Source organism: Euprymna scolopes, chromosome 41, assembly GCF_053919585.1.
Source record: "Euprymna scolopes isolate OS-2025 chromosome 41, ASM5391958v1, whole genome shotgun sequence".
Lineage (NCBI taxonomy): Eukaryota > Metazoa > Mollusca > Cephalopoda > Sepiida > Sepiolidae > Euprymna > Euprymna scolopes.
The window spans coordinates 11,695,635-11,723,556 of NC_136522.1; the positions used below are offsets into that span (position 1 = coordinate 11,695,635).

The window sequence follows — 27,922 nt, forward strand, 5'->3', positions numbered from 1 at the left end:
TTTTGCGAAATTGAATTTAAAGACATCAATATTTGCAATCTTAGTCGTAATTTCGGTGACACCGGAAATATGTATCCATAAAATTAAATCCGAGGTTAAACTAGAGTAAAATAATAAAATCTATTAAAGAAATTATTGTTTAAAGTTTATTATCTATTTTAATATTAATTTTAATAAAATGACCAAAAACAAAAATAAAATATATTAAAATATATAGTTTCAAATACAAATGACGACTTAGTAAAAGAAGTTTTATTTATTGGATATTTTTTTCGACTTTCACCGGTAGTATTTATCTGCCCCTTGTTTACATTTTTTAACCTTCGAATTCACACGAATTAATTTAAGAAATTAAACATACTATTAAAATAGTTCATTTAACAAATTAAACATACTATTAAAATATTTAATTTAACAAATTAAACACAACTATTAAAATGTTTAAACTTTTTATAATTATTGTCATTTATTTATATTTCAAAATTCAGTGTTTTTTAAAGGCTGATTTTGGTTTACGAATTAGTTTTTGAACTAAACTCTATTGATTGGTAAGTAAAACATTTTTTTAAAATAAATTTTGAAATTTATTTCCAATTTAAAAAAATATTTTCGTGTGTAATCTGATAATATTATATATGTGTGTGTGTGTTTCTTTTTACAGATATTTTAATTTTAAAAATGGCTGAAAAAACACTGGAGTTTCCACTCGAAGTAAAGGCGCAATTAAATTTTCAGGTTTACCATCACCTTTGGATAAAACAGAGCCACCAACCTTTAGACAAATAATTCAATATAGCTATTTTTTTAATTAACACTTATCTCCATCTTTCTTGTTACGGTATTTCGAAATTAATAGCAAATGACGTGATAAATATTTGGAAGGCTGTCGACCCTCGTTTGCCTTTGTTAAATGAAAATAGTGTTGTCGTCAAGGTGAATATGCTATGCTTTCAGAAGGCAAAGCAAATAAATAGGAAACATCTACCTGCTGCCCAAACAAAATTCTGGAAAGAAAAAATAGATACATTATTTGATATTTCATCATGTTTGTGCAAGCTTCCCATTTTAAGTTGTGACAATATTAATGTCAAATGCGACAAAGAAAATTGCCAGACCAAGCACATCATCTGCACTTGCCCTCTGAAGCGAAAAGTAAGTTATTTTCTATTTTTATTTTTTAATTTATTATGAAAGGGATAACTTAATTTATAAATTATGTAAATTTTGAGAAAAAACATTTCCACAGTTGAAATAAATATTTAAATCAATTTTTTCATTTTATTTTACATGTAAAATATTTTTAATTTAATATGTTAAACTGTATTTTTAATCTTAGTAAATTTCATTTTAATCTGATATTCCAGGTTCCTACGGAAGACCGAGAATATTTAAAAGACCAAAGGAGTAAAATAGGGCCCAAGGGCACATTCCAACTTGGTCCAATAGATAAAACCGCAATAAAAAAAAGTAAAAGAAAAGGAGAAAGAGAAATCCAACAAAAAACATCTCCCATAGCATCAACATCATCTATTCAAGATCATGTTTCTCCAAGTACATCTCTAAGTCACTCATCTTCTCCAAGTGATGAAGCAGATTACATACAGCCAGATAGTCCTCTCAAAGTGCCCTATAACCTTACAAAAATTCCAAGGTTTGCTCTTGAATTAGTCAGGGGTGATATATCCTCTAATCTTGGAGCCAGTCTTGGCAATGCCCTGCTCTTGGATTTGAGGGCCATGGGCCTTCTTATCCCTAATATAGATATAAAGAATATCTATATGGATAAATGTAAAATTGATAGGGCAAAAGCTAAAGTAAACGCAGATGCCTATCAAAACCACAGCAAAAATATGGAAAATCTTCTTTGTATAGGTGTTGATGGGAGGACAGACAAAGAGACACTGCTCTACAAAGAATCAGTGGATGTAAATGGATTTCAAATTGTGAAAAAAAACCCAAAGCATCTGAACGTCACCTCACAATAACAAAAGAAACAGCAAATGAGAGTCTATATTTGACTCAGCGAATTCTTCCGGATACTGGAGCAACTGGTAATGTTCTTGCAGAGCAAGTGGCTGATGTTTTAGAGGAATTCAAAAGTTTAGAAAAAAAAATTAAAAAAAATCTTCATACTATTGGTTGCTCCTTACACCAGAATGAACTTCCATTTAGGGCTTTGTTCAAACATTTAGATGGCACCACAAAAAGCCCCACAACATTCAGTGCGCCATTGGGTAAATTATGTGCAAATGATTGCCATAATTTAACACACATAGCATTTTCCGCTGTTGGGAATCCCTTGGAGTGTGAATTTGAAGACAAGGATAGCCTAAGTAGTGACCAAAGACTGCTCTACGAGTATACAGTTGGGATTTCTAGAGGTAAGGTAGACCCTAGATTTGTATCCTGGAAAATTATACCATTGAACCAGGCTAGATGGTTAACGTTGGCTATCAGGTTCATGTGCCTATGGACTCGTGGGACATATCCGCATAATCTTTCAACCAAATTGCATAGTTTGATCAATTTTATTGTAAATGTATATGCGATTTGTTGGTTTGACATTAGAAAAATAACAAATTCCACCACCAACAAATGTACATTTATAATATGATTCAGAAAATACAGAAGCAACCAACTGAAATTAAAAAAATTACACTTAAAAACATTCAGTTTAATGCTTTTGCATTACTGCCAGAAAATATTTTATTTTCTATGCTAAAATCAGATGAACTTGAAGTAAGAGAAGAGGGAATAAAAAGAATTTTGACAATTTGGTAAGTTAATATTTCTTCATATAAAACATCAATTTATTGTGCCATTTTAAAGATTACATTTAATTTCACCAAATCTTATTAAAGCAGTATAAATTGCATTTAAAGATTAAACTCAAATTATTTTTTATATTGTTTCAGAAGAGGGGAACCAGCCAAGAAAAGACTTCAAAAGATCCCGATGATCAACTTCAAGGCTCTACACTGGACAAATTTAATAGATTTGTCAGTAAATTGAGTCTGTGAGCCACCACTTACACAAGACTTTTCTGACAGTGAATTAGAGAGTTCATTGTTAACAGGCGAAAAGCTTGACTTGCCAGATTTCCCTTTACAATCCCAAGGTGTTGAACGAGCAGTTAAGTTGGTGACAGAGGCTTCTCAATGTGTATACGGCTTTGAAGCAAGGCACCGGCACATACTTGAGAAAGTTTTGTGCCAACAATTAAGACCCGCTTTTTCATAGAAGGGCTCTTATTTAGAACACTTTGATTCTTTTATATATATATATATATATATATATATATATATATATATATATATATATATATATATAAAAGAATCAAAGTGTTCTAAATAAGAGCCCTTCTATGAAAAAGCGGGTCTTAATATATATATATATATATATATATATATATATATATATATATATATATATATATATATTGCCATGGTTTGCTTGATTTGTGTTAGCTTATAGACTTTCTTGTGTGGCGTGGTTGCTTAAATAGAAAGAGATTCGGGTTTCGAATCCCGAGTGTTTTCAACTTATGAGCCCAAATGAGGGCAAAACTCGTGTCTTGAATTCATGTAAGCTGCGACGGTGTGACTTTGAAAATGATTATATCATCTCTTACATCTGAAAAATCTAATATATATATATATATATATATATATATATATATATATATATATATATATATATATTATATACGTTTTACTTTTTATTACCGTATCTTTCTGTAAAATTTATTTAAGTTTATTTAATTTTAGTTAAGTTTATTTGCTCTACAACAGTATTGAGCACTGTCTTCAGTTTTTATTAAGAACCATTTATACTAAATATTATATATATATATATTATATATATTATATATATATTATATTTATATTATATATTTATATTATATATCATATATATTATATATATTATATATTAATTATATATTATATATATATTTAGAGAGAGAGAGAGAGAGAGAGAGAGAGAGAGAGGATAAAAGATCAATAATTGTGAAATTATAAATCTGCTTCAAAAAGAAGAAACTAAACAAAATCAGTGGAACGTCCGACTATCAAATTGATGGTTGTAGGTTCGAACTCTGGTTCGGATTGGGTGTTAGTTTACGACAGTGCTCTGCCCAAGTATGGGGGGGGGCTTACTCTGATTTTGCTTTGTTTCTCCTTTTAAAGCTGATTTATAATTCCACAATTATTGATCTTTTATCCGTTGTATTAATATAGCTCTAGCTATATACTATCGAGTTCATCCTATATCTGCGGTACTTCGCGCACAGCACTTTGAAAGTACTCATATATTAATTGAAACTTTGCTCTTATAGGCTGTTTTACTGTGTCACAGTTTGTTTTTTTTTTTTACACGGTGATCACCACTTATCAAGGCCCGGAAGCCACTCAGGGATAAGGGTTATTGCAAGTACATTACGTTAGTGTGGAGATTTGATGAAGTATTTAATTAGGGGGGTGGGTGGAATTTGTTAACATTGGACTTGAAGACATCCAAGTTGTAGTCCGATGGGAAGCAGGACGACGGAACAGAGTTCCACAGGCGTGCAGTTCTAAGAAAGAAGCTTTGTTCATGGAATCCGCGTTTTGATTTAGGCACAGATATAGAGTGGGGGAAAATTTTCACAGTGGATTCAGCTAGACGGGTGTTTTTCGTGAAAGATTGGCGAGGGGGGACCAGAGATTGGAGTTCAGACGAGCACTTGCCATGAAAATAACGATAAAACAAGGATATCAAGTTGTATCTTCAGTGCGCCTAAACTAGTAATCACCACGAACCAGAGTCCGGACCTCCAACCATCAACTTGATAGTCAGGCATTCCACTATCTAGCCAGCCAGATCGATTTCGTCTTCAAATATTTAATCATTGACCGCCATTTTTACAGTGCTCGAGTTTATTTACAAAGAGCATTGAGTTATGCTAAGCAAGTAGCAAGTGAAACTGTTTACGACAATGCTTTATCAAAGGAGGGGGGGATTAAGTTGTTATTCATAGACAGACTGTTTCGCTGTTTCACAGCTCTTAAGTGCGGCTAGACTAGCACCCATCCCAAATCAGAGTTTGAACCTACAACAATCAAGTTGATAGTCGGACGTTCCACAGTATGGCCCATAAGGAGGACGATACTCTTTTCTCAATATTACTGTAGTAGGTTCACTTGACACGGGTATGTACAGGGCGGAACAATAAATTTGTTCCCCCCTCCCTAAAAAAAAACAACACTACAGCTTCATTTTAAAAATTTTATTGAAAAAATCAATTAAGTAACTTGATTATTTAGTAGAGCTAATATCTATTCAATGTAGCCGCCTTCAGCTTTCAATCATCGCCTTGATACGGGTCCGGAACTGGCAGCATGCCTTTTTAACCAGCGCTGGCGGAAGCTCGGAGAATATCTGGTGGATGGTGGCAATCAAGCTGAATTTGGTGTTGTGACACATCATGTTGGTGATGTTCTCGACGAAGGACCAAACGAGTAGTTCAGCGGGTTCAGGTCGGGAGAGGTGGCAGCCAGTCGTAGCACTCTTTCTGAAGTCAAACCTAGGTCTCTTTTGACTTGTTGGCTGGTGCCGAGTCCTGCTGTCACACCTAGGGCTCGCCAGCGACCACCTGATTGCACCAGGGATCATCACACTCTTCAGCACATCCAGGTACACTTTGGTGTTGACTTTCAAGCCAACTATAAAGATATGAGGTAGTATGAAGTGGCTCTCACTTGCAACCATCCCAAAGACCATAACCGTGGTCGGAAACTTCGGCTAGCTGTGACTCTCAAGCATTGTATTGTCCGGACTTGCATTATCAAGGTGCTGGCAATCGTCCTGTTGTTGTCATAGCTTTGATCGGTAGAGAACATGTATTGTACAGCGGCGCATCTCCAATCTCGCTAGTTGAACATTGTGCCACTTTCAGACAAGATATAAGCTCCGATCGCTTTTAGGATTTGTACACAACTGGTCAACTAGTAGATGGCTTACAAAAAAAACAAAAAACAAAAAAAAACAAGAAAAAAAAAACAAGAAAAAAGAAAAAAAAACAGGTTTTCATCAAACGGAAATGGAAGAATGTCGTTTTTTCTAATGCGACAATCTTATCGTTCCACCCTATACTTAGTCAAGCAAAAAGAAGAAGAAAAAAAGAATTATTGATTGTCGAAAACAAAGCAACCGTTGGTTAAAATCAAGACACCTGTTCGAAAAAAAATATATAAAGGATTGTCAGAAAATTCTTGATTGATTTTAAACCATATAAATGTTAGTAGAATAAGTTGAAAAGTAAAAAAAACAACAACAAAAAAACAAACAAACAAAAGACAAATAAAAAACGAGTTCTTGCAACGGATGTTTTACAAGGAGACCCAGAGATCGAAGCTCAGTCGTGAGCCTACCGAGAGGCTAAACGAGTTCTGGTTACGGATTTTTTACAAATGTTACATAGTGTTATCATTGAAAGAGAGGGTCTTAGAAAGAATCTTATTTTTTTCTTGTCTTATTACATATGATGTTTGTCTTGTGAGAGAGTCTTAGAGTCTTATTAGAAGAGTGTTTGTCTTATTACAGAGAGGGATGTTGAAAGACTCAGAGAGAGAGAGAGAGAGAGAGAGAGAGAGAGAGAGAGAGAGAGAGATGTTGTAAGAGACTTAGAGAGATTGTTCATGTTATGATTCTTATATTTTAAATTAAAACTGTTCATTCCTTAATTGTGTTGAAGATTGGAAGAAGAAAGCTCTTGGAGTGAAGACATTGTGTAGACATGATGATGTCGATTCTCATTGTGGATATGAGAAGTCGAGATGTGTATGAAAAGACATTTTATAACACAAATATATAATACAATTGGACTTTACCTTTTTGTAAGAATCATAAGACAAGACGAGCTTTACAAAAAACACTTGATGGTTTATTTCGTCACACGGCCGTGTTTCCATCACCAAGAATTCAAAGTCTCACATTTTTTTCTTGAAGTGATGTCTCGCTTCCTAGACGCCTGACTGTCTCTCTCCGAGTTTCTTCACTGACTGATTAACTCTAAAGTTTTTTCTCTATTCCTAGAACTTTCTATTTTCCGTGACGTCATACACATGTTAAAACATGTGCCTTCTTTCACGTTTTCTGGACATACGTGTCCAAAACTTTTCCTATTTCTACAAAAGGAATTTTAACCTATATTCAGTAACCTATTTATCCAATATGTTAAAAACATTATCTTATAAGCTGCATTCTTTCAATTTAAAATTTCATAACAAACTTGATAGTTAACATTCTTTCCTTGAAATATTTATCTATATTCTAAACAAATGTTTGTTTTACATTTTTAAATTCTCACACGTAATCTATTTCTAAACTAAATTACGAGGTTCGAATTTGTCTATTGCTATTTCATTTTCATTTTAAATTAAATTCTCCATTTTTATACTTACATGAAAAGGGGACAGCCCTTATCATGTAACACAAAGAGGGATCGGAGCTTAATCGAGCGCCTACTATATCATAAGTATATAATAAAAAAAAAGGTCTGAAATATCAGTTCAGCGTGAAAAAGCATGTAAGGACGGAAACAATCCCCCTACTAGATTGTAAAGTCGATTTTATATCAAATTAAAAAAAAGAGTGTACCCACGCCCCAGATAGGAGAACACAACAACCCAGCCCCGATCTCTGGGTCCCTTTGTAAAAAAATCCGTAGCAAGAACTGTTTTTTTTTTTTTTTTTTTTTTTTTTTACTCTTCAATGGGGCACTTCCTGATTCTACTAACATCTTAGAGTGAATCTGGCTCTCATAGCGGTAGAGGATTGCATCAGAATTGATGTACTTTGTGGAAAACGTCCGTATCTTTGAATTACCGCATTCTTGTTTTTGAAAAAAAAAAAAAGTCAAATCTTAAAAATAACAAAATGAAAATGGCCTGATTACATCTGTTCAAAATGGCAGCCATTTTATTACTTTGTTGCTTTTCGGACTCGCATTTAATTAGTGGAAAATTTTCCTCGATTAAAGCAATTCGAAATTAATTGAAATATGATTCTTTGGTGCTGGCCGAACGGATTGCTCACAACAAAAGCGGAAATCATAGGAACGCAGTTAAAATCGAGAAAAAAAAAAATGAATGCCAAGAAATGATTGGATAAAATTAAAAAAAATTAATATTTTTAACATAGAGTTATGACAATTATTGCTGATTAGAAAAAGAATTTGGATAAAATGGAACATCGATTGGTTTTACGGAGAGATGAGTGGTTACGTGTTCAAGAGGAGGTGTGGGTTAGGATTTTATGATTGGGTCATGGTGGAAAGAGAGAGAGAGAAGAGGAGACAAAAATGAGGGAGAAGGACGAGTATGAGATATAGGAGTGTGAAGGGATAGGAAAGAAGGAGAAGGTAAGTTGGAGGAGGTTAAAAATAAAGAAGGATTCGAAGAATTCGAGGAGTAAGAATAATACGAGAAAAATAAGAAAAAGAAGAAAAAGATAAAAAGAAAAATAGTAGAAGAGAAAAAGAAAGACAGAAGAAGAAAACAATGTAGAAGAAAGATAGAAAGGAGAAGGGCAGAAGAAATAGAAGAAGAAAGTGATAAAAGAAGAGAAAGAAGGAGAGAAAAAGGAGAGAAAAAGAAGAAGAAGTAGAAGAAGAAGAAGAAGACTATTAAAAATGCGAAAAATACGAGGAAAAATACGAAGAACGAGTATAAGAAGAAAAAGCGATAAAACAGGAAAAAAGGAGAAGAAGAAAACAAGAAAAAAGGGTGGAAGGAAAAATAAGAAGAAGAAGAAAAAGAAGAAAAAGAAGAAGAAGAATGGGGGAAAAGAAAGAAAAGAAGAAGGAGAAAAGGGCGGGGGGGGGACAAAACAAAATGTAAAAGAATATTAAAAATAGGAAATGTTCGAAGAAAATACGAAAAATACGAAAAAAAAAAAAAAGAAAAAAGAAGGCAGAGAATAAGAAGAAATGAGAAAAAGAAAAAGCACACGGACCATCATCTAAGAATTCACTTTTAAAACACCTCGTGGCGTTTCCTGAGTCTGAGTGACAATTGGCTAGGAGCAAAGTGTAGTATCTGTTCTGATACTACACTTCACCTTTTCTGACCTTGATCAGTGGAGGAGAACCCCTTCTTGATTGAGGTAATTTTTTTATGTTTGTTCCTATCCAGAGTGCTCCTTTTTGGGGAGTTGAATTTTCCCCACATTAAAAACTGACCTGTGTCTAACTCTCCCCTCGTGGGGAGGCAGTATAACAACAACAACAACTACAACAACAATAATAATAATAATAACAATAATAACAATAACAACAACAACAACAACAACAACAATAATAATAATAATAACGATAATAACAATAACAACAACAACAACAATAATAACAACAACAATAATAATAATAATAATAATAATAATAATAATAATAATATGCAAACTCAGCAATCAGCATTCTAGGTATACAGAGAAAAAGAATTTTTGACAATGGTCGTAGTTAGATGAGTTTTTGTTATGAATGATTTACAAGGGTTGTAATAGAGTCGAGCTACTATGAAAATAACGATAACATAAAGAAAGACTAGTAACTTTTCTATGAGCAAGAGAATGTAGAGTGGAGAAGAGAACATCGCTCACTAGATTGCAAAGTCGGTTTTGTGCTCTGTTAAGCAAGAAAGAATATTTCCTCCTCATCTCGCGCCGCTTTCAACTCTGCCTTCTTGATTTGTCCTCCCCGTTGGTCCTTCACTCATCTTATTGAATCCTCCTTCCTAACATTTCCTTATTCTACTCCCTCCTACTTAACTCCTACCCTCATTGTTTTTGTCGACATAAAAACAAATCTTTATCTTTTGTCTTCTCATCAGTTGAGTTCGAAAATCGTAGCCATTACTAGACGAGCAAAATGCATAATTTAAAAGTTTTGGGTCAGAAATAAGTAAAAAAAAAAAAAAAAAAATTTTTTTTTTTTTTTACAAAATTTCCATTTGGAGACAAACGACAAACAAAACTAGATTAAAAGAAATTAAACAAAATAAAACGCGAAAGTTTTGTGTTTTTTATTCGACTTCGAAATGTTTTCAACAATTTTATTTCCAAAATTTGTTTCCATTACATAGCAGTCGTGAATTGAAAATCCTTCGTCGAAATCCATTTGAATAAAATGTATTTATTCAATTTTTATTCCATTTTCTTTTCAAGAAAAAAAAAAAGAACAAAAACATTGCAAATGGTGTTTTGATCATCAACCGGTTGTTAAATGCATCGGAAAATTGTGCACCGTTGCATTCATGTAGATGCACATGTGCACTTTAGCATACGTTTCGTAGCGTAGCATACCCGAAATGCATTTAAATAAAAAATAGCCGACAGATATTTTAACATATTAGTTGACTTCAATAAGTTTCCATACTTTTTGCGTATGGACACTTTCATTGATAGTACACACATGAAACTCAAGTCTCCTTTGAAGTGATCTCCTCCGGCTCCAATGCACTTGTTGTACCGTTCCAACAACTTCTAGAAGGCTCCATGAAAGTCCTCAATGACCCTTGTCACAACCTCTTTTATCTCCTGAATCATCTGATAAAGACAGATTTTCCCTGGGCTTAGGGAATAACCAAAAGTCGCAGGGAGCAAGGTCTGGACAATAGGGAGGGCGAGGAACTATCTTGTCATCTTAGTCAAATAGTATATGACAAGAATAGAGTTGCAGACTGGTGCATCCGCAAAAATCTTTCGTATCTTCAGTTCCCCGTGAATAATTGTGTGTACCGTTCTCACACTGACATCAAACTGTGCGCTTATTGTCTCTATAGACACTCGACCGTCCTTGTGCATGAAATTCTTTATTTGGCCAATCAACACTGGTGTTCGGACTTGCTTACTCATCCCACACCTATCATCATCCCCAACAGACTCTAGCTTTCCTTGAATCTCTTATGCCACTCAAAAACTAATGCTCGATTCATGCAAGATGGTCCAAAAGCAGTCTGAAGCATTCCATACAGTTCTGTGGGATTTTTATTTCAAGTTTAAAACATAATTTAATTTCGTATTGTTCTTCTAAAGTGTCCTCAGGTCTAGATTGCATTTTTGAAATTCACCAGCCGTGAAAATCAGGCTGTAGTAACGTGTATTCCAATTCCTATTGAAGCTGTTCATTTGAACTTGAAATCATAAAGTCAGTCATTTCATAAATGTATAAGAATAACATACTGAAGTTTCAAGAGTCTACGACAATTTGAAATGTCTGTACAAAAAAAGTCTGGCCACTTTTTGAAGGCATCTCGTATTTCCATGTGTAGGCAATGTTTTTAACAATTATTATAAACTTGAAATTACGTTAAAACTTTTTTTTTTTTACACGGTGGTCACCACTTATCAAGGCCCGAAAGCCACTCAGGGATAAGGGTTATTGCAAGTACAGTACGTTAGTGTGGAGATTTGATGAAGTGTTTACTTAAGGGGGCGGTTCATTAGGAATTTGTTAACGTTGGACTTGAAGACATCCAAGTTGTAGTCAGGTGGGAAGCAGGCAGACGGAACAGAGTTCCACAGGCGTGCAGTTCTAAGAAAGAAGCTTTGTTCATAGAATCCACGTTTTGATTTAGGCACAGATAAAGGGTGGGGGGAATTTTTCACAGTGGATTCAGCTAGACGGGTGTTTTTCGTGAAAGATTGGCGAGGGGGGGACCAGAGATTGGAGTTCAGACGAGCACCTGCCATGGAAATAACGATACAACAAGGATAGGCTCGCAACGTCTCTTCTGTGGGAGAGAGGTTGCAGGGTAGAGAAAAGGGCATCCCCCACTAAGCCACGAAGTCTATTTTGTACTCTCTCAAGGCAGGATAGGTTGTTTTTAGCAGCTCCTGTCCAGATATAGCAGCAGTATTCCATCCTTGGACGTACTTGGCTTTTATATAGATAGAGAATTGCATCAGTAGTGAGATATCTTCTGGAGCGGTAGAAGGATCCCACCATCTTTCCAGCGACCTTGGCAACAGACTTGATGTACGTGTTCCATTTCAGATCAGGAGTAAAGGACAAACCCAGAAGCTTGTCAAAATACGGGGCTTCTCCTAGACGAGAGCCATCGATTTCAATTGATACGAGATGGGGATCGGAGCGTTGATGATGTAAAGATAGGAGTTTGGTTTTAGATGCATTAAAGGTAACCAGCCACGACTTCCCCCACAGAACCACGCGCTCGAGATCAGAGGAGAGAGAATCAGAGAGAACTTTGTCATTTACAGCTTTTGATTTGTTGCCGTAGATGGTCGTGTCATCAGCATAGATGTCCTTTTTTGTGTGTGTGTATCGAGGGTCGTTCCAAAAAGAAAGCCTCTTATTTCTATCTAAGTAAAAGTTGTGAAGAGTTATGAAGACGGGAGTGGTACCTTTAAAACGAACGACCTGTTGTGCTCAAGAATGTATTTTTCTACAAAGTCGCGACAATTTTAAATGCACTATTTTCAGCGATGAACGATGGCTGTGCATGGGCGTTCGGAGCACGCTTTGTCGTATGAGGGTCGTACCAAAAGTAAAGCCTCCTTTTTTTTAATTAAAAAGTTTGAAGACATACGAAAGACAGGAGTGGTAAATATTTTCCACATGGTTACCACCATTCTCAGTGGACTTTTGCCAGGAATTCAGTGATGCATCTCTGCTTCTGATGCAGGTCCATGACAGGGAAAACAAGGGATTTTTTTGTACAGTTGTTGTAGGTCGACGAGGATTTGTTTCGAAGGTTTTGCAGAGGGGGTGGCAAAGATTTTACAAAATATCGATTTAGCGATGAAAAATAAGTTACGTGAAGTGACGAAAGACCATAAACTTTTAGCAAAAAAAAAAAAAAAAGAAGATGTGTTTAAGAAACTGAAATAAAAGAAAACAAGTGCTGAAAAATTAAATGTGTTTATCAATGTAAAATAAGTGTTTAACGACAAAAAAAAATAAGATGCGTTTAGCTGTGAAATATGGGATGCGCTTGGATATAAACAATATGCATGTTACGATTAACGTTTAGCCATGAAATATGAGATGCGTTTTATAATGCCTTTTTTGTTTTATTTTTCATTTTTAAAGGATTGTATGGTGCAATGAACCCTACCCCAGAGTCTTAGTTGCAATCGAACCCACGATTGCAGAGTATCCACGGACTTTTTAGAATTCTTGATATCTCTTCATGAACACTTGGAGAACCAGAGAAGGATTCGATGTAGTTTACAAGGTTTCTTTTCATCAGACCAGTTGCACTGACGACTATTGTTGAAAAAGTGCATTGAAAATTGGGACGAAAAATCAGATGCGTTTAACCATAAAACATAAGATGCGTTCTGTAATTACAAGATATATATGCGTTTAGCGATGAAACATCAGATGCGTTTAGTCATAAAACATGCGTTCAGAAATTAAAAAAATGTATGCTTTTAGTGATGAAAAATGAGATGTGTTTAGGCATAAAATATAAGATGCGTTCAGTAATTAAAAATATATATATACGTTTAGCGATGAAATATCAGATGTCAAATAAAAAAATATAAGCATTTAGCCCAAATATATAAGATGCGTTCAGTAATTAAAAAAATGCGTTTAGCAATGAAAAATCAGATGCGTTTAGCTATGAAAAAAAAAAAGATGGGCTTTGAAATTAAAAATGAGATACGTTTAGCGATGAAAAATATCTTGATACCCAAAAATATGTGTAGAGATGCAAAGATATGATGCTTAGAAGTAAGATGTATTTAGCAATAAAAATATATTTTTGAAAAATAAAATGCGTTTAGCAAAAAATATTAAAAAATAAGACATGTTTAGAAATTAAAAAAATCAAATATGTTTAGCAATAAAAAGAAATTTATTTTCGAACTGTAATCATCATCTTCATAGTTGTTCAGGTTGTTTCTTCACGTTTCAGCTAACTATTCAGTGCATAAAGGGGTTGAATCCCTACGGTTCCAGGCGAGCATTGCCTGAAGATAGCGGTTTCAATTCTAACCAAATCCGGCCCGATGAACTTGGTGAGGCAGCAAAAGCTACGAAGATGAGGAAAACATTCTGCAAATCTATATATCTATAAAAGTGAACGTGTCTGTCTGTGTGTCTGTGTGTCTGTGTGTCTGTCTGTCTGTGTACATTTCCCTACGCAATAACTCTGTCAATTTTTAGTCTATAGACTCGAAATTTGAAATACCGGGTACTGAGATTTGGGAAAATCGATGTGACGGGTGTCAGCCAGAAATTTGGCTGTTAAGGGGTCAAATTTCAACGATTTGACCTTTAAGAACTCTACCAAACTCCTCCGACAATTTTGGGTCTACACCCTTGAAATTTTAGATATAGGTTTCGTGGACATGGATCTAACGTAATAACTTGATTTGAGGCCAAAACAATAAATTTTCAGGGGTCATAATAGGGGTCAAAGTTTAAAAAATTACCCCCTTTTTTTTTTGCTCAGCATACACCTCTAAACACCCGGGCAACGCCGGGCACCCATGCTAGTAAATACATAAATTACTCATCTCAAAGGAGTATAATAATAAAAATAATTATATATTAAATAAGATATAAAATAAAATATGTTTAAAGATTAAAATATATATGTTTAAGAATAAGATGCGTTTAGTAAAAGAATTATCAGGTTGACAAGAAAGTTCTTGCAGATTTTAACTTTTAAATCTGCATGAACATATCTCCGCTCAAACAAATATTTACTGATCAGAATAAGCATCGTCAGAATCAACACACTTTTGCCAACGCAAAACAAGTGTATTTATGCCAGCAACATAAAAATCTTGCGTTCTGGTGGCGATGAAGTCGCTAAAGGCTTTTTTGATATCGCTTAGGTTTTTGAAGCATTTCTTACGCAGAAAGTTGTTGGGATGCTTGAAAAGTGATAGTCGGTAGGTAAGAGTTCTGGAGAGTATGGTGGATGAGGCAGAGTTTTATAACCCAATTCGTTCAACTTCTGCAGGGTCGCTGTATCTTTTGGTTGTCGTTCAATTCGTGAAGCACCCATTTATCAAGTTTGTTTTAATATTTCCAATCTCTCTCAAGAAGTTGGAAATCATCGGATACGTTACGGCTAATTAAGAAACAAGTTCTCGAACAGTTGTGCGTGGATTGCCTTCGAGGAAGGCTCTTAATTGATCGTTGTCAATATCCGATAGCCGACCACTATGCTCATCAACTTCAAAACTCTTGTCGCCACCACGAAATTTCTTAAACTACCATCGTGTTGTACGTTAATGTAGTGGTTCCTGGACCAAACACAAGCTGTTTCAGCAGCTTTTCGGCCTGTCTTGAATTTAAATTAAAAAAAAATTGTGCGAATTTGCTTTTTTTTTCATTTTATAATCAACGTTCTAAAAAGAAGATATATTTGTTTTAAAACGATTAGATAGCGCGGAAAACGCCATCCAAAATGATATACAAAGTAACAGTATTGCTACAAAAACTTATTTGAAAATACATCATTTGAAATCAAAATTACAAATTCTCTAAGAACTTATCAACCTAATAAATATTTGCGTTTATGTTTATTAGCAAGACATCCGGCATCCCCCGGTCAGAAAATACGCTTAACATGATATTTTTTATTAATGCAGATTTCGTATTTATTATTATATTATACTAGCATTTCAGCCCGGCGTTGCCCGGGTGTTTGGAGGTGTATGTTGAGAAAAAAAAAAAAGAAAAAGCGGTCAATTTTTTAAAACTTTGACCCCCTATTATGTCCCCTTAACATTTATTGTTTTGGACTCAAATCAAGTTATTAAGTTATATCCATGTCCAAGGAACCTATATCTAAAATTTCAAGTGTTTAGACCCACAATTGGCGGAGGAGTTTGGTAGAATTTTCAAAGGTCAAATCGTTGAACTTTGACCCCTTGCTCGGGTGTTTGGAGGTGTATGCTGTGCAAAAAAAGCAAAAAAAAAAAAAACAAAAAAAAAAATGGTTAATTTTTTAAAACTTTGACCCCTATTATGACCCCTTAAAATTTATAGTTTCGGGCTCAAATCTCTTTATTAAGTTAGATCCATGTTCAAGGAACCTATATCTAAAATTTCAAGTGTCTAGACCCAAAATTGTCGGAGGAGTTTGGTAGAGTTCTTAAAGGTCAAATCGTTGAAAGTTGACCGCTTAACAGCCAAATTTCTGGCTGACACCCGTCACATCGATTTTCCCAAATCTCAGTACCCGGTATTTCAAATTTCGAGTCTATAGACTAAAAATTGACAGAGTTATTGCGTAGGGAAATGTACACAGACAGACACACAGACACACAGACACACAGACACACAGACACGTTCACTTTTATAGATATATAGATTGGACCCAATATACAATAATGATTTCAAAAGTTAAAAAAAAAAAATGGCTCGTACACCATCACCGAGCATCGAAACAAAACGTTCAGCTTACGATTTACTTTTTCCTTTGACGTTAATGCCTGAGCTATGAAGACATGTTTGCTGCAAGGTTAAAAATTAAAACATGAACCAATACTGATAACGTTACGCATGTATATTCGTAATGCCGTCGTTCGACTTCACTTGGCGAATTCCATTTTTTAATTTTCACAGTTTTGCACCGCTTTTCCCCGGCTAAAACCCAAATGTAAAGTTTCGCATGGGTTCGAATGCCCTATATATTTAGTTTCATGTCTGTAAACCAAAAACTGACAGAGGAGTTTGATATTCAAAATTTTTAAACAAATATATATATGGATACATAAATATATATAGAAAGAGTTTTGTGTTTGCTATAAGGTTTTTACGCAAATATTACGCAAGTATAAATCATGTAGAATGTCTGCATGAATATAATTACACGTAATAGTTAAGTAAAGATGATCATCCCATAAGAACCCCTCCTTAAAAAAAAACTATTAGGGAATTAATTAAAATTAATGTTTCAAAGAATATGCAAATTAGCTAGATCTTGTGGAGATGAATGTAATTCAACGATCTATACAGTGATGATCATATTTATTGGCACGGTAAAATAAAAGTTAAATTTTGTCTAATAAATTCTAAAAAAGGGATTAAATTAAAGAAAATAACAAAGTATATTATGTATTTTTAACTGGCCTTTCCGATGCAGCAATCGGATTTTAGAAAAAATAAATAACAAAGGAACAACAAACATAATTGCAAAAAACCCTTGTTCAAAATTATTGGCACGATTTATTTAATAATCAATTGTATAGCCTTTGGCCTTGATTACCTTCCTCAGTCGCTTTTCATAGTTTACAACCAAGTTGTTGCACTCTTCAGTAGTAATTTTAGCCCACTCTTCCTGACAATAATCTCCCAATTGAATAAGATTCTTAGGCTTCCTTTGCATTACCCTCAATTTTAATGTTCTCCATAAATTTTCAATTGGATTAAGGTCTGGGCTTTGTGATGGCCACTCCAAAACATTAATATGATTGTCCTCAAGCCATTTCTTAGTCAGTTTAGCCGAATGCTTTGGGTCATTATCTTGCATGAACCACCAACGACGACCAAGTGAGAGCTCTTTAGCAGAGTCTTTCAGGTTTTCATCCAATATTTTAACATAATCTTCCTTTTTTATGCTACCTGTGACCTTAACAAGTCGCCCTGGTCCAGAGGCAGCAAAGGATCCCCAAAACATCAAACTGCCTCCACCGTGCTTCACTGTGGGTATGGTGTTCTTAGGCAGGAAAGCTTCGCCAGATTTTCTGTAAATATAAGACAGTTTATTATGGCCAAATAACTCTATTTTCGTTTCGTCAGTCCATAGAACACGTTTCCAGAATGCAACATCTTTATCAATATGACGTTTTGCAAAGGCTAGCCTTGCTTTCAGGTGCATAGGCTTCAATAAGGGAGTCTTTCTCGGACGACATGCTTTTAAACCAGCTCTCTTCAAAACTCTACCAACTGTATGTCGAGATACATTCACTCCAGAGGTGCTCTGTTCATCAACAATCTCCCCAACAGAGATCCTTGGGTTTTGTTTTACTTGTCGAACAATTTTCCGTTCATCTCTTGGGGAAAGAATCCTTTTTCTCCCTCTACCCTCTAAACTCATAACGTGGCCTTGCGATTTGAACTTGTTTATTATGGCTCTAACAGTAGATTTGGGAAGGTTTAGCTTCTTTGAAATCTTATCATAGCCCTCCCCATTGGTATGGCATGCTACAACAAGCTTCCTGACGTCTTCGCTGTGTTCCTTAGTTTTAACCATGGCGATTGAAAATTATAATTTAGTCACTTATAATAATTTAAATAAATCGCTATCTAAAAATTATCTGAAAAAAATTATTCACTGAATTAGCGTTAAACAAGCATAATATGGCTATAAAAAAGTTCAGAAAGCACGTAAACCGGAAATTAATTGATATTATACTGATACGAAAAGAAAAACAAAGCCGTGCCAATAATTTTGAACAAGGGTTTTTTGCAATTATGTTTGTTGTTCCTTTGTTATTTATTTTTTCTAAAATCCGATTGCTGCATGGGAAAGGCCAGTTAAAAATACATAATATACTTTGTTATTTTCTTTAATTTAATCCCTTTTTTAGAATTTATTAGACAAAATTTAACTTTTATTTTACCGTGCCAATAAATATGATCATCACTGTATATAACAAAGTTGTATTTTTAAAAGAAAATAGAAATGTTTTTTAATATGAATATCAAGACACAAAAACCAAAATTTATGAAAAAAAAAACAAGCTCTTTCAGTCTTGGACAGACTAAGGATACTCACGAAGGGTTGCCTGCGCGGGAAATTTTTGTGGCAGGAGGTGCGCAATCTCCAACCACATCTCTCCTGAGTCGACATTGTTAAATACCAGTGGCAAGTGAAGTACGGGACGACTGGAAACAAACGCCGGGATAAGCGGAGAGCACATACAGCGTCTAGAGTTCCCAAATGGTCACCCATCTGGTACTAACCAGGACTCAACGTTGCTTAACTTCGGTGATCTACCGAGACCCGGTGCGTCAACGCGATTATAGCGTATATTTATAGGAGCATAGAAAAATAAGATATATTTAGAGATCAAAAATTGGAGTATAGTTAAATAAGATATATTTAGAGATCAAAAATTGGAGTATAGTTAAATAAGATATATTCAGAGATCAAAAATTGGAGTATAGTTAAATAAGATATATTTAGAAATCAAAAATTGGAGTATAGTTAAATAAGATATATTTAGAGATCAAAAATTGGAGTATAGTTAAATAAGATATATTTAGAAATAAAAAATTGGAGTATAGATAAATCTATATATCTATAAAAGTGAAAGTGTCTGTGTATCGTGTATCTGTGTGTCTGTCTTTGTGTGTACATTTCCTTACGCAATAACTCTGTCAATTTTAAGTCTACAGACTCGAAATATACTGAGGTTTGGGAAAATCGATGTGACCGGTTTTCGGACAGAAATTTGGCGATTAAGGGGTCAAAATTCAACAATTTGACCTTTGAGAACTCTACCAAACTGCTCCGCCAATTTTGAGTCTAAACACTTGAAATTTTAGATATATGTTCCTTGGATATGGATCTAACTTAATACCTCGATTTGAGCCCAAAACAATAAATTTTAAAAGGCCATAATAGGGGTCACATTTAAAAAAAAATTGACCGCTTTTTTGCTCAGCATACACATCCAAATACCCGGGCAACGCCGGGCACCCATGCTAGTAATAGATATTTAGGGATAAAAATAGGATATGTTTATATTTCAATCGATACGATTTTATGCAATAAAAATAAGAAATCTTTAAAAATAAAAAAATAAAATGTTTAGATATTAAATGTAAGATAAGTTTTACAAGAAAAATAATAGTTATTAAGTAAACAAGCATAGCATGGGATAAAATATAAAATATGTCAATCATTGAAAAAATGTCTACAAATTGAAAATGAAAATGCGTTTAGCAATAAAATATATATGTCTAGATATTAAAAACTATAATATTTTTAAAGATCAGAAATATAATATATAAAGAGAAGAAATATAATATATTAAGCGATAAAACATATAACGTTTAGCAATGAAAGGATTTAACATGATTGAGGATTAAAAAGTATGATATGTTTCGCAATTAAAAAGGAAAATATGTTTAGCAATTAAAAATATAATATGGTTAGCAATTAAAAAGTAAAATATGTTTAGAGATTAAAAAATATAATATGTTTAGCAATTAAAAGGTAAAATATGTTTAGCAATTAAAAATATAATATGTTTAGCAATTAAAAAGTAAAATATGTTTAGAGATTAAAATATAATATCTTTAGCAATTAAAAAGTAAAATATGTTTAGCAATTAAAAATATAATATGTTTAGCAATTTAAAAGTAAAATATGTTTAGCAATTAAAAAATAAAATATGTTTAGAGATTAAAAAATATAATATATTTTGTATTTAAAATAGTAAATATGTTTAGGGATTAAAAAATATAACGTTTAGCAATGAAAGGATTTAACATGATTGGAGATTAAAAAATATGATATGTTTCGCAATTAAATAGGAAAATATGTTTAGCAATTAAAAATATAATATGTTTAGAAGTTAAAAAGGTAAATATGTTTAGAGATTAAAAATATAACATGTTTAGCAACTAAAAAGGTAAATATGTCTAGAGATTAAAAAGTATGAGATGTTTAGCAATTAAAATAGTAAATATGTTTAGAGATTAAAAATATAATATGTTTAGCAATTAAAACGTAAAATATGTTTAGAGATTAAAAATATAATATGTTTAGCAATGAAAAAGTAAAATATGTTTAGGGATTAAAAAATATAATATATTTCGCAATTAAAAAATAAAATTATTTAGCAATTAAAAAATACAATATGTTTAGAGATTAAAAAATAAAAAAATGTTTAGCAATTAAAAAATTAAAAATGTTTAGAGATTAAAAGTATAATATGTTTAGTAATTAAAAAGTAAAATATGTTTAGAGATTAAAAATATAATATGGTAAGCAATTAAAAAGTAAAAATATGTTTAGAGATTAAAAAATATAAAATGTTTAGAAATTAAAAAGGTAAATATGTTTAGCAATTAAAAAACATATGTTTAGCAATTACAAAAGTAAAATATGTTTAGCAATTCAAAAGTGAAATATGTTAAGAGATTAAAAAAATTAATATGTTTAACAATTAAACTGTAAAATATGTGTTGAGATTGATAATATAATATATTTAGCAATTAAAAAAGTAAATATATTTAGAGATTAAAAATATAATATGTTTAGCAAATGTCTAGAGATTAAAAAGTATGATATGTTTAGCAATTAAAATAGTAAATATGTTTAGAGATTAAAAATATAACATGTTTAGCAATTAAAACGTAAAATATGTTTAGAGATGAAAAATATAATATGGTTAGCAATTAAAAAGTAAAATAAGTTTAGAAATTAAAAATATAATATGCTTAGCAATTAAAAAGTAAAATATGTTTAGCAATTTAAAAATAACATATGTTTAGAGATTAAAAATATAATATTTTTAGAGATTAAAACAAAACGTTTAGAGATTAAAAATAGGTTTAGAGATTAAAAAATATAATATATTTTAAGATTTAAAACAATAATATGTTAAGAAATTAATAAAATAAAATATGTTTTGCAATTATAAAAATTAAATATGTTTGGAGATTAAAAAATGAAATATGCTTCGAGATTAAAAAATATGAAAAGTTTAGCGATCAAAATATATATATGTTTAGATATTACGAAATATAATATGTTGAGGGCTTAAAAATCTAATATGTTTATAAAATAAAAAAATAAACATGTAAAGCCAATAAAAATATAATTATTTTAGAGATAAAAATAAAATATATTTTCGATTATAAATACGTTTAGCGATTGAAAAATATAATATGTTTAGTGATAAAACATAAAATATGTTAACAGATTTTAGAATAAAATATGCTTAGTAATTACAAAGTTATATGTTTAGAAATTAAAAATGAAAATGTGTTTAGAGATTAAAGAATATAAAACATTCCGCAAATAAAAACTAAAATATGTCTAGAGATTAAAAATGTAATATGTTTAGAGATTAAAAAAATACAATATGTTTGGAGATGTAACAATATAAGTTACGCGATCCAAAAATTTTAGATGTTAAAAAACAAAATATGTTTAGAGATTTATATATAACAAAGATTTAGAGAAAAACAATATAATAATATTAAATATCTTTAGAAATTAAAGAAATATGTTAAGAGATTGAAAATAAAATATGTTTAGACATTAAAAAATATAATATGTTTTGTGATTAAAAATAATATGTTTAGAGATTAAAAAATATAATACGTTGTGTGATTAAAAATAATATGTTTAGAGATTAAAAAATATAATATGTTTTGTGATTAAAAAATAATATGTTTCGAGATTAATAATATAATATGTTTTATGATTAAAAATAATATGTTAAGAGATTAAACAATATAATATGTTATGTGATTAAAATAATATGTTTAGAGATTAAAAAATATAATAGATCTTGTGATTAAAAATATAATATGTTTTGAGATTAATAATATATATGTTTTGTGATTAAAAATAATACGTTTAGAGATTAAAAATATAATATGTTTTGTGATTAAAAATAATATTTTTAAAGATAAAAAATAAAAGTAAAACAGTTAAAAAGTAAATTATGGTGAGAGATTACATGATAAAATATGTTTGGCTATAAAAATACAACAAGTTTAGTGATTGAAAATAAAATGTTTAGAGATTAAAATATTAAACATTTTTATGAATAAAAGAATTATGTTTAGAGATTGAAAATAAGATATGTTAAGAGATTAAAAAATATGACATATCTTGTTATTAAAAAGTAAAACATATTTAAAGATTAAAAAGTAAAATATATTTTGAGATTAAAAAGTAAAATATGTTTTGAGATTAAACATAAAATATATTTGAGATCAAAAATATGATATGTTTTCAGATAAAAAAATAAAATATGTTTTGAGATTAAAAATATAATATGTTTTAAGATTAAAGAATATAATATGTTTTAAGATTAAAAAATAAAATATGTTTTGAGATTAAAAATAAAATATGTTTTGAGATCAAAAAAATAAAATATGTTTTGAGATAAAACAATAAAATATGTTATTAGATTTAAAAATATAATATGTTTTGAGATTTAAAAATTAAATATATTTGAGATTAAAAATAAAATATATTTTGAGATTAAAGCATGATAAAATATAATTTCAGATTAAAAAATAAAATATGTTTTGAGATTAAAAGTAAAATATGTTTTAAGATAAAAATATAATATGTTTTGAGATTAAAAACTATATGTTTTGAGATAAAAATAAAATATGTTTTGAGATTAAAAAATTAAATATTTTTTGAGATAAAAAAAATAAATATGTTTTGAGATTAAAAACTTATATATGTTAAGAGATTAAAAATAAAATGTTTTTAGATTAAGAATAAGATATGTTTTGAGATTAAAAATGAAATATATTTTAAGATTAAATAATAAAATATGTTTTGAGATTAAAAATAAAATATGTGTTGAGATTAAAAAATATAATATGTTTTGAGATCAAAAATATCATATGTTGTGTGATTAAAAAATAAAATATGTTTTGAGATAAAAAATAAAATATGTTTTGAGATTAAAAGAATATATGTTTTTAGATAAAAAATAAAATAAGGTTTGGAGATAAAAAAATAAAATATGTTTTGAGATTAAAAATAAAATGTTTGAGATTAAAAAAAATAATATATGTTTTGAGATTAAAAATAAATTATGTTTTGAGATTAAAAAATGAAATATGTTTTAAGATTAAAAATATAATATGTTTTAAGATTAAAAAAATAATATGTTTTGAGATTAAAAAAAAACAATATGTTTTGATATTAAAAATAAAATATGTTTTGAGATTAAAAATATAATATGTTTTGAGATTAAAAATAAAATATGTTTTGAGATTAAAAAATAAAATATTTTTTAGATAAAAATTATATGTTTTAAGATTAAAAATATAATATGTTTTGACATTAAAAATAAAATATATTTTGAGATTAAAAAATATATGTTTTGAGATTAAAAATATAATATGTTTTGAGATTAAAAATATAATTTTTTGAGATTAAAAATAAAATATGTTTTGAAATTACAAATATAATACATTTTGAGATTAAAAATAAAATATGTTTTGAGATTAAAAATAAAATATGTTTTGGGATTAAAAATAAAATATATTTTGAGATTAAAAAACAAAATATGTTTTAAAATTAAAAAATAAAATATATTTTGAGATTAAAAAATATAATATGTTTTGAGATTAAAAAAAACAATATGTTTTGATATTAAAAAATAAAATATTTTTTGAGATTAAAAATATAATATGTTTTGAGATTAAAAATAAAATATGTTTTGAGATTAAAAAATAAAATATTTTTTAGATAAAAATTATAATATGTTTTGAGATAAAAATAAAAGATATTCTGAGATCAAAAAATAAAATATTTTTTGAGATTAAAAAATATATGTTTTGAGATTAAAAATATAATATGTTTTGAGATTAAAAATATAATTTCTTTTGAGATGAAAAATATATGTTTAGAGATTAAAAATAAAATATGTTTTGAGATTAAAAATATATTTTTTTGAGATTAAAAATAAAATATGTTTTGAAATTACAAATATAATACATTTTGAGATTAAAAATAAAATATGTTTTGAGATTAAAAATAAAATATGTTCTCGGATTAAAAATAAAATATATTTTGAGATTAAAAAACAAAATATGCTTTAAAATTAAAAAATAAAATATATTTTGAGATTAAAAAATATAATATGTTTTGAGATTAAAAAATATAATATGTTTTGAGATTGAAAAATAAAATATATTTTAAGATTAAAAGAAAATACGTTTTGAGATTAAAAAATAAAATATATTTTGAGATTAAAAAATAAAATATATTTTGAGATTAAAAAATAAAATATGTTTTGAGATTAAAAATAAAATATGTTTTGAGATTATAAATATAATTTGTTTTGAGATTAAAAATATAATATGTTTTGAGATTAAAAAATAAAATATGTTTTGAGATTAAAAAATAAAATGTTTTGAGATTAAAAATATAATACGTTTTGAGATTGAAATATAATATGTTTTGAGATGAAAAATATATGTTTAGATATGAAAAATAAAATGTTTTGAGATTAAAAATATAATATGTTTTTAGATTAAAAATAAAATATGTTTTGAGATTAAAAATAAAATATGTTTTGAGATTAAAAATAAAATATGTTTTGTGATTCAAAATATAATAATTTTAGGGACTAAAAAATTAAATTTGTTTAAAGATTAAAAGCTATAATATATTTAGAGATTAAAAATATATGTTTAGAGATTAAAACCTATATATTTTTAGAGATTAAAGAAAATCTTTGCATATTAAAAAATCTTAGTTTAGAAATTAAAACATATAATACGTTAGAGATAAACGTTTAGAGATTAAAAATACAATAAAGATGTGTGAACTATAAAAAAATAAGCTGCATTTAGAGATTAAACAATGAGATATTTTTGAGAAATGAGTTATTTATGTGGAAAATGTCTTTTCAAACTTAAGCGAGACACACAACCGATCAGCGAACAAAACGTCCCATAATAACGCGCGCACAAATCTAACAATGATCCAAAAAGTAATAACTTTGTTCGTCGCGATAATTAGTAGTGAAAATATTATTTTATCAATCGAAAAAAATAATTAGTTTTCCTATTCCGTTAATTATTAGTGAATGGCATGATTAGTCGGGAAGGTACGTTCATAAAATAGATAAAATAATGAGTGGGAAAATAATTAGGAGAAACAATTAGCTAAATAATCGAATTAATATCCGTCCTAAGGAATAATATTTGAAGCGGAATTATTGGCTGGCAATGGAATTAATTAGCCGAGCAGCAACCGAACACTTGCTAGGTCGAGGAGAAAGCGAAGACGTGATCGAGACATAATAGTTATATTGGCTTAATGTCCCGTAGGAAATATTTTTTTTCTTCTCATTATTAGTATTTACTCACAAGGAGTAGTAACGCAGACATTAATCAAAGATTTCTCTTTGAGAACAACTTATGGTGTTGTCTGGAGTCTGAGTGACAATAAGTCTCCTCAGAATTTCAGCGTACTCCATCTCCTTCGAAAACCATTGCTGATGAGTTTGCGTTATCGTTACAACTGCTTACCATTGATTAGGGCGACCATTGGTCTTCTCTGGAATTTGAGTGGCAAAAAGCCTACCCGAGGTCCAAGTTTCTTTTTGCACTCATCCAGCGGAGGTCTGGTTGGTGCTTTCTTTCTTCAGTCTTTCTATCCTCCTTGATCCCCCTCGCTTATTTGGTGTGGCGTCAGATTTTGGCCACACACACACACACACACACACACACACACACACACACACACACACACACACACACACACAGAGGGCAATGTAGGAGCGCAGAAGGGGCTTAACTTACAATTATAATTTTAGTTTTCATGATTCCATGTGATGCTCCGTTGCGTTTCACACCTGTATGTCCAGTTTGTGTCTGCAGCTCGTGTGTGTTAGTCGCCACATTCAAGGGGTTTCCTTAATATTTCAGCTGTTTTCATTATTGTTATTCGTTGTATCTTCTCAGTCATCCCTCTAATTCCAATCTCTCCTTTTTAAATTTTTTTTTATCGGTAGTGTTCCTAGTTCCTTACTATTAGTGGTATTATCTTGACTTATTTAAATTTCCAGATCCCTTTGAGCTCAGTCGAGTGTATCTGTCTCCTTGATCTTCGCCTTGTGATCTGTTGAACGGTAAAATCTACAATCTGGCAGAACTTTTCCTTCTTATTGATTAATCTGACATCCGGTCTCCTTGCTTGGATTGGTTTATTTGTTTGTATATCCATGTCTAATAGGATTTTATGATATTCATTTTCAAGTAATGCTGCCGGTTTGTTATTATTATTATTATTATTATTATTATTAGTGTTATTGTTATTATAGTTGTTATTATTATTATTATTGTTATTGTTATTATTATTATAGTTATTATTATTATTATTATTATTATTATTATTGTTGTTATTATTATTATTGTTGTTATTGTTATTATTATTATTATTATTAGTGTTATTGTTATTATAGTTGTTATCATTATTATTATTGTTGTTGTTATTGTTATTATTATTATTGTTATTGCTATTATTATTGTTATTATTGTTATTATTATTATTGTTATTATTGTTATTATTATTATTATTATTGTTATTATTCTTCTTATTATTATTATCATCATCATCATCATCATTATTATTATTGTTATTATTCTTATTATTATTGTTATTATTATTGTTATTGATATTATTATTATTCTTATTGTTATTGTTATTATTATTGTTATTATTATTATTGTTATTATTATTGTTATTGATATTATTTTTATTATTATTATTATTGTTATTATTATTATTGTTATTATTATTGTTGTTATCATTATTATTATTGTTATTATTATTATCATTATTATTATTATTATCATTATTATTATTAATATTATTAATATTATTATTAATATTATTATTATTATTGTCATTATTATTATTATTGTTATTATTATTATTATTATTGTTATTATTGATATTATTATTATTAATATTATTATTAATATTATTATTATTATAATTATTATTATTATTATAATTATTTTTATTATTGTTATTATAATTATTATTATTATTATTAATATTATTATTATTAATATTATTATTATTATTGTTATAATTATTATTATTATTATTAATATTATTGTATTATCACTCAAGAGCGGACTTTTACAGCAAAGCTAGTGATCATATTAGATGGAAAACATCTGGCGTAGGATGTTTGCTGTGCGAAGCAGAACTGATTTTTGGAG

At 29.8% G+C, this 27,922-nt stretch overlaps 2 protein-coding genes across 2 annotated transcripts in view; one reads left to right on the plus strand and one right to left on the minus strand.

Annotated features, from left to right (window-relative positions):
• The window catches only part of LOC145266352 (gamma-aminobutyric acid type B receptor subunit 2-like), a 1,041,657-nt gene that overhangs the window by 258,837 nt on the left and 754,898 nt on the right, over positions 1-27,922 (minus strand). The window lies entirely within an intron of this gene.
• LOC145266702 (uncharacterized) lies at positions 902-2,097 on the plus strand. Its single transcript, XM_080122627.1, has 2 exons — positions 902-1,152; positions 1,365-2,097. Exons 1-2 carry the CDS (start codon positions 940-942, stop codon positions 1,983-1,985), a joined length of 834 nt encoding a protein of 277 aa, XP_079978753.1. The 5' UTR covers positions 902-939; the 3' UTR covers positions 1,986-2,097.

What these genes read in the sequence shown, in the direction of transcription:
- LOC145266702 (XM_080122627.1), top strand. Translation starts at nt 940, where the DNA reads ATGCTATGCTTTCAGAAGGCAAAGCAAATAAATAGGAAACATCTACCT. An exon ending in CTTGCCCTCTGAAGCGAAAA is followed by an intron (nt 1,153 to 1,364) that starts GTAAGTTATTTT and finishes CTGATATTCCAG; the next exon opens with GTTCCTACGGAAGACCGAGA.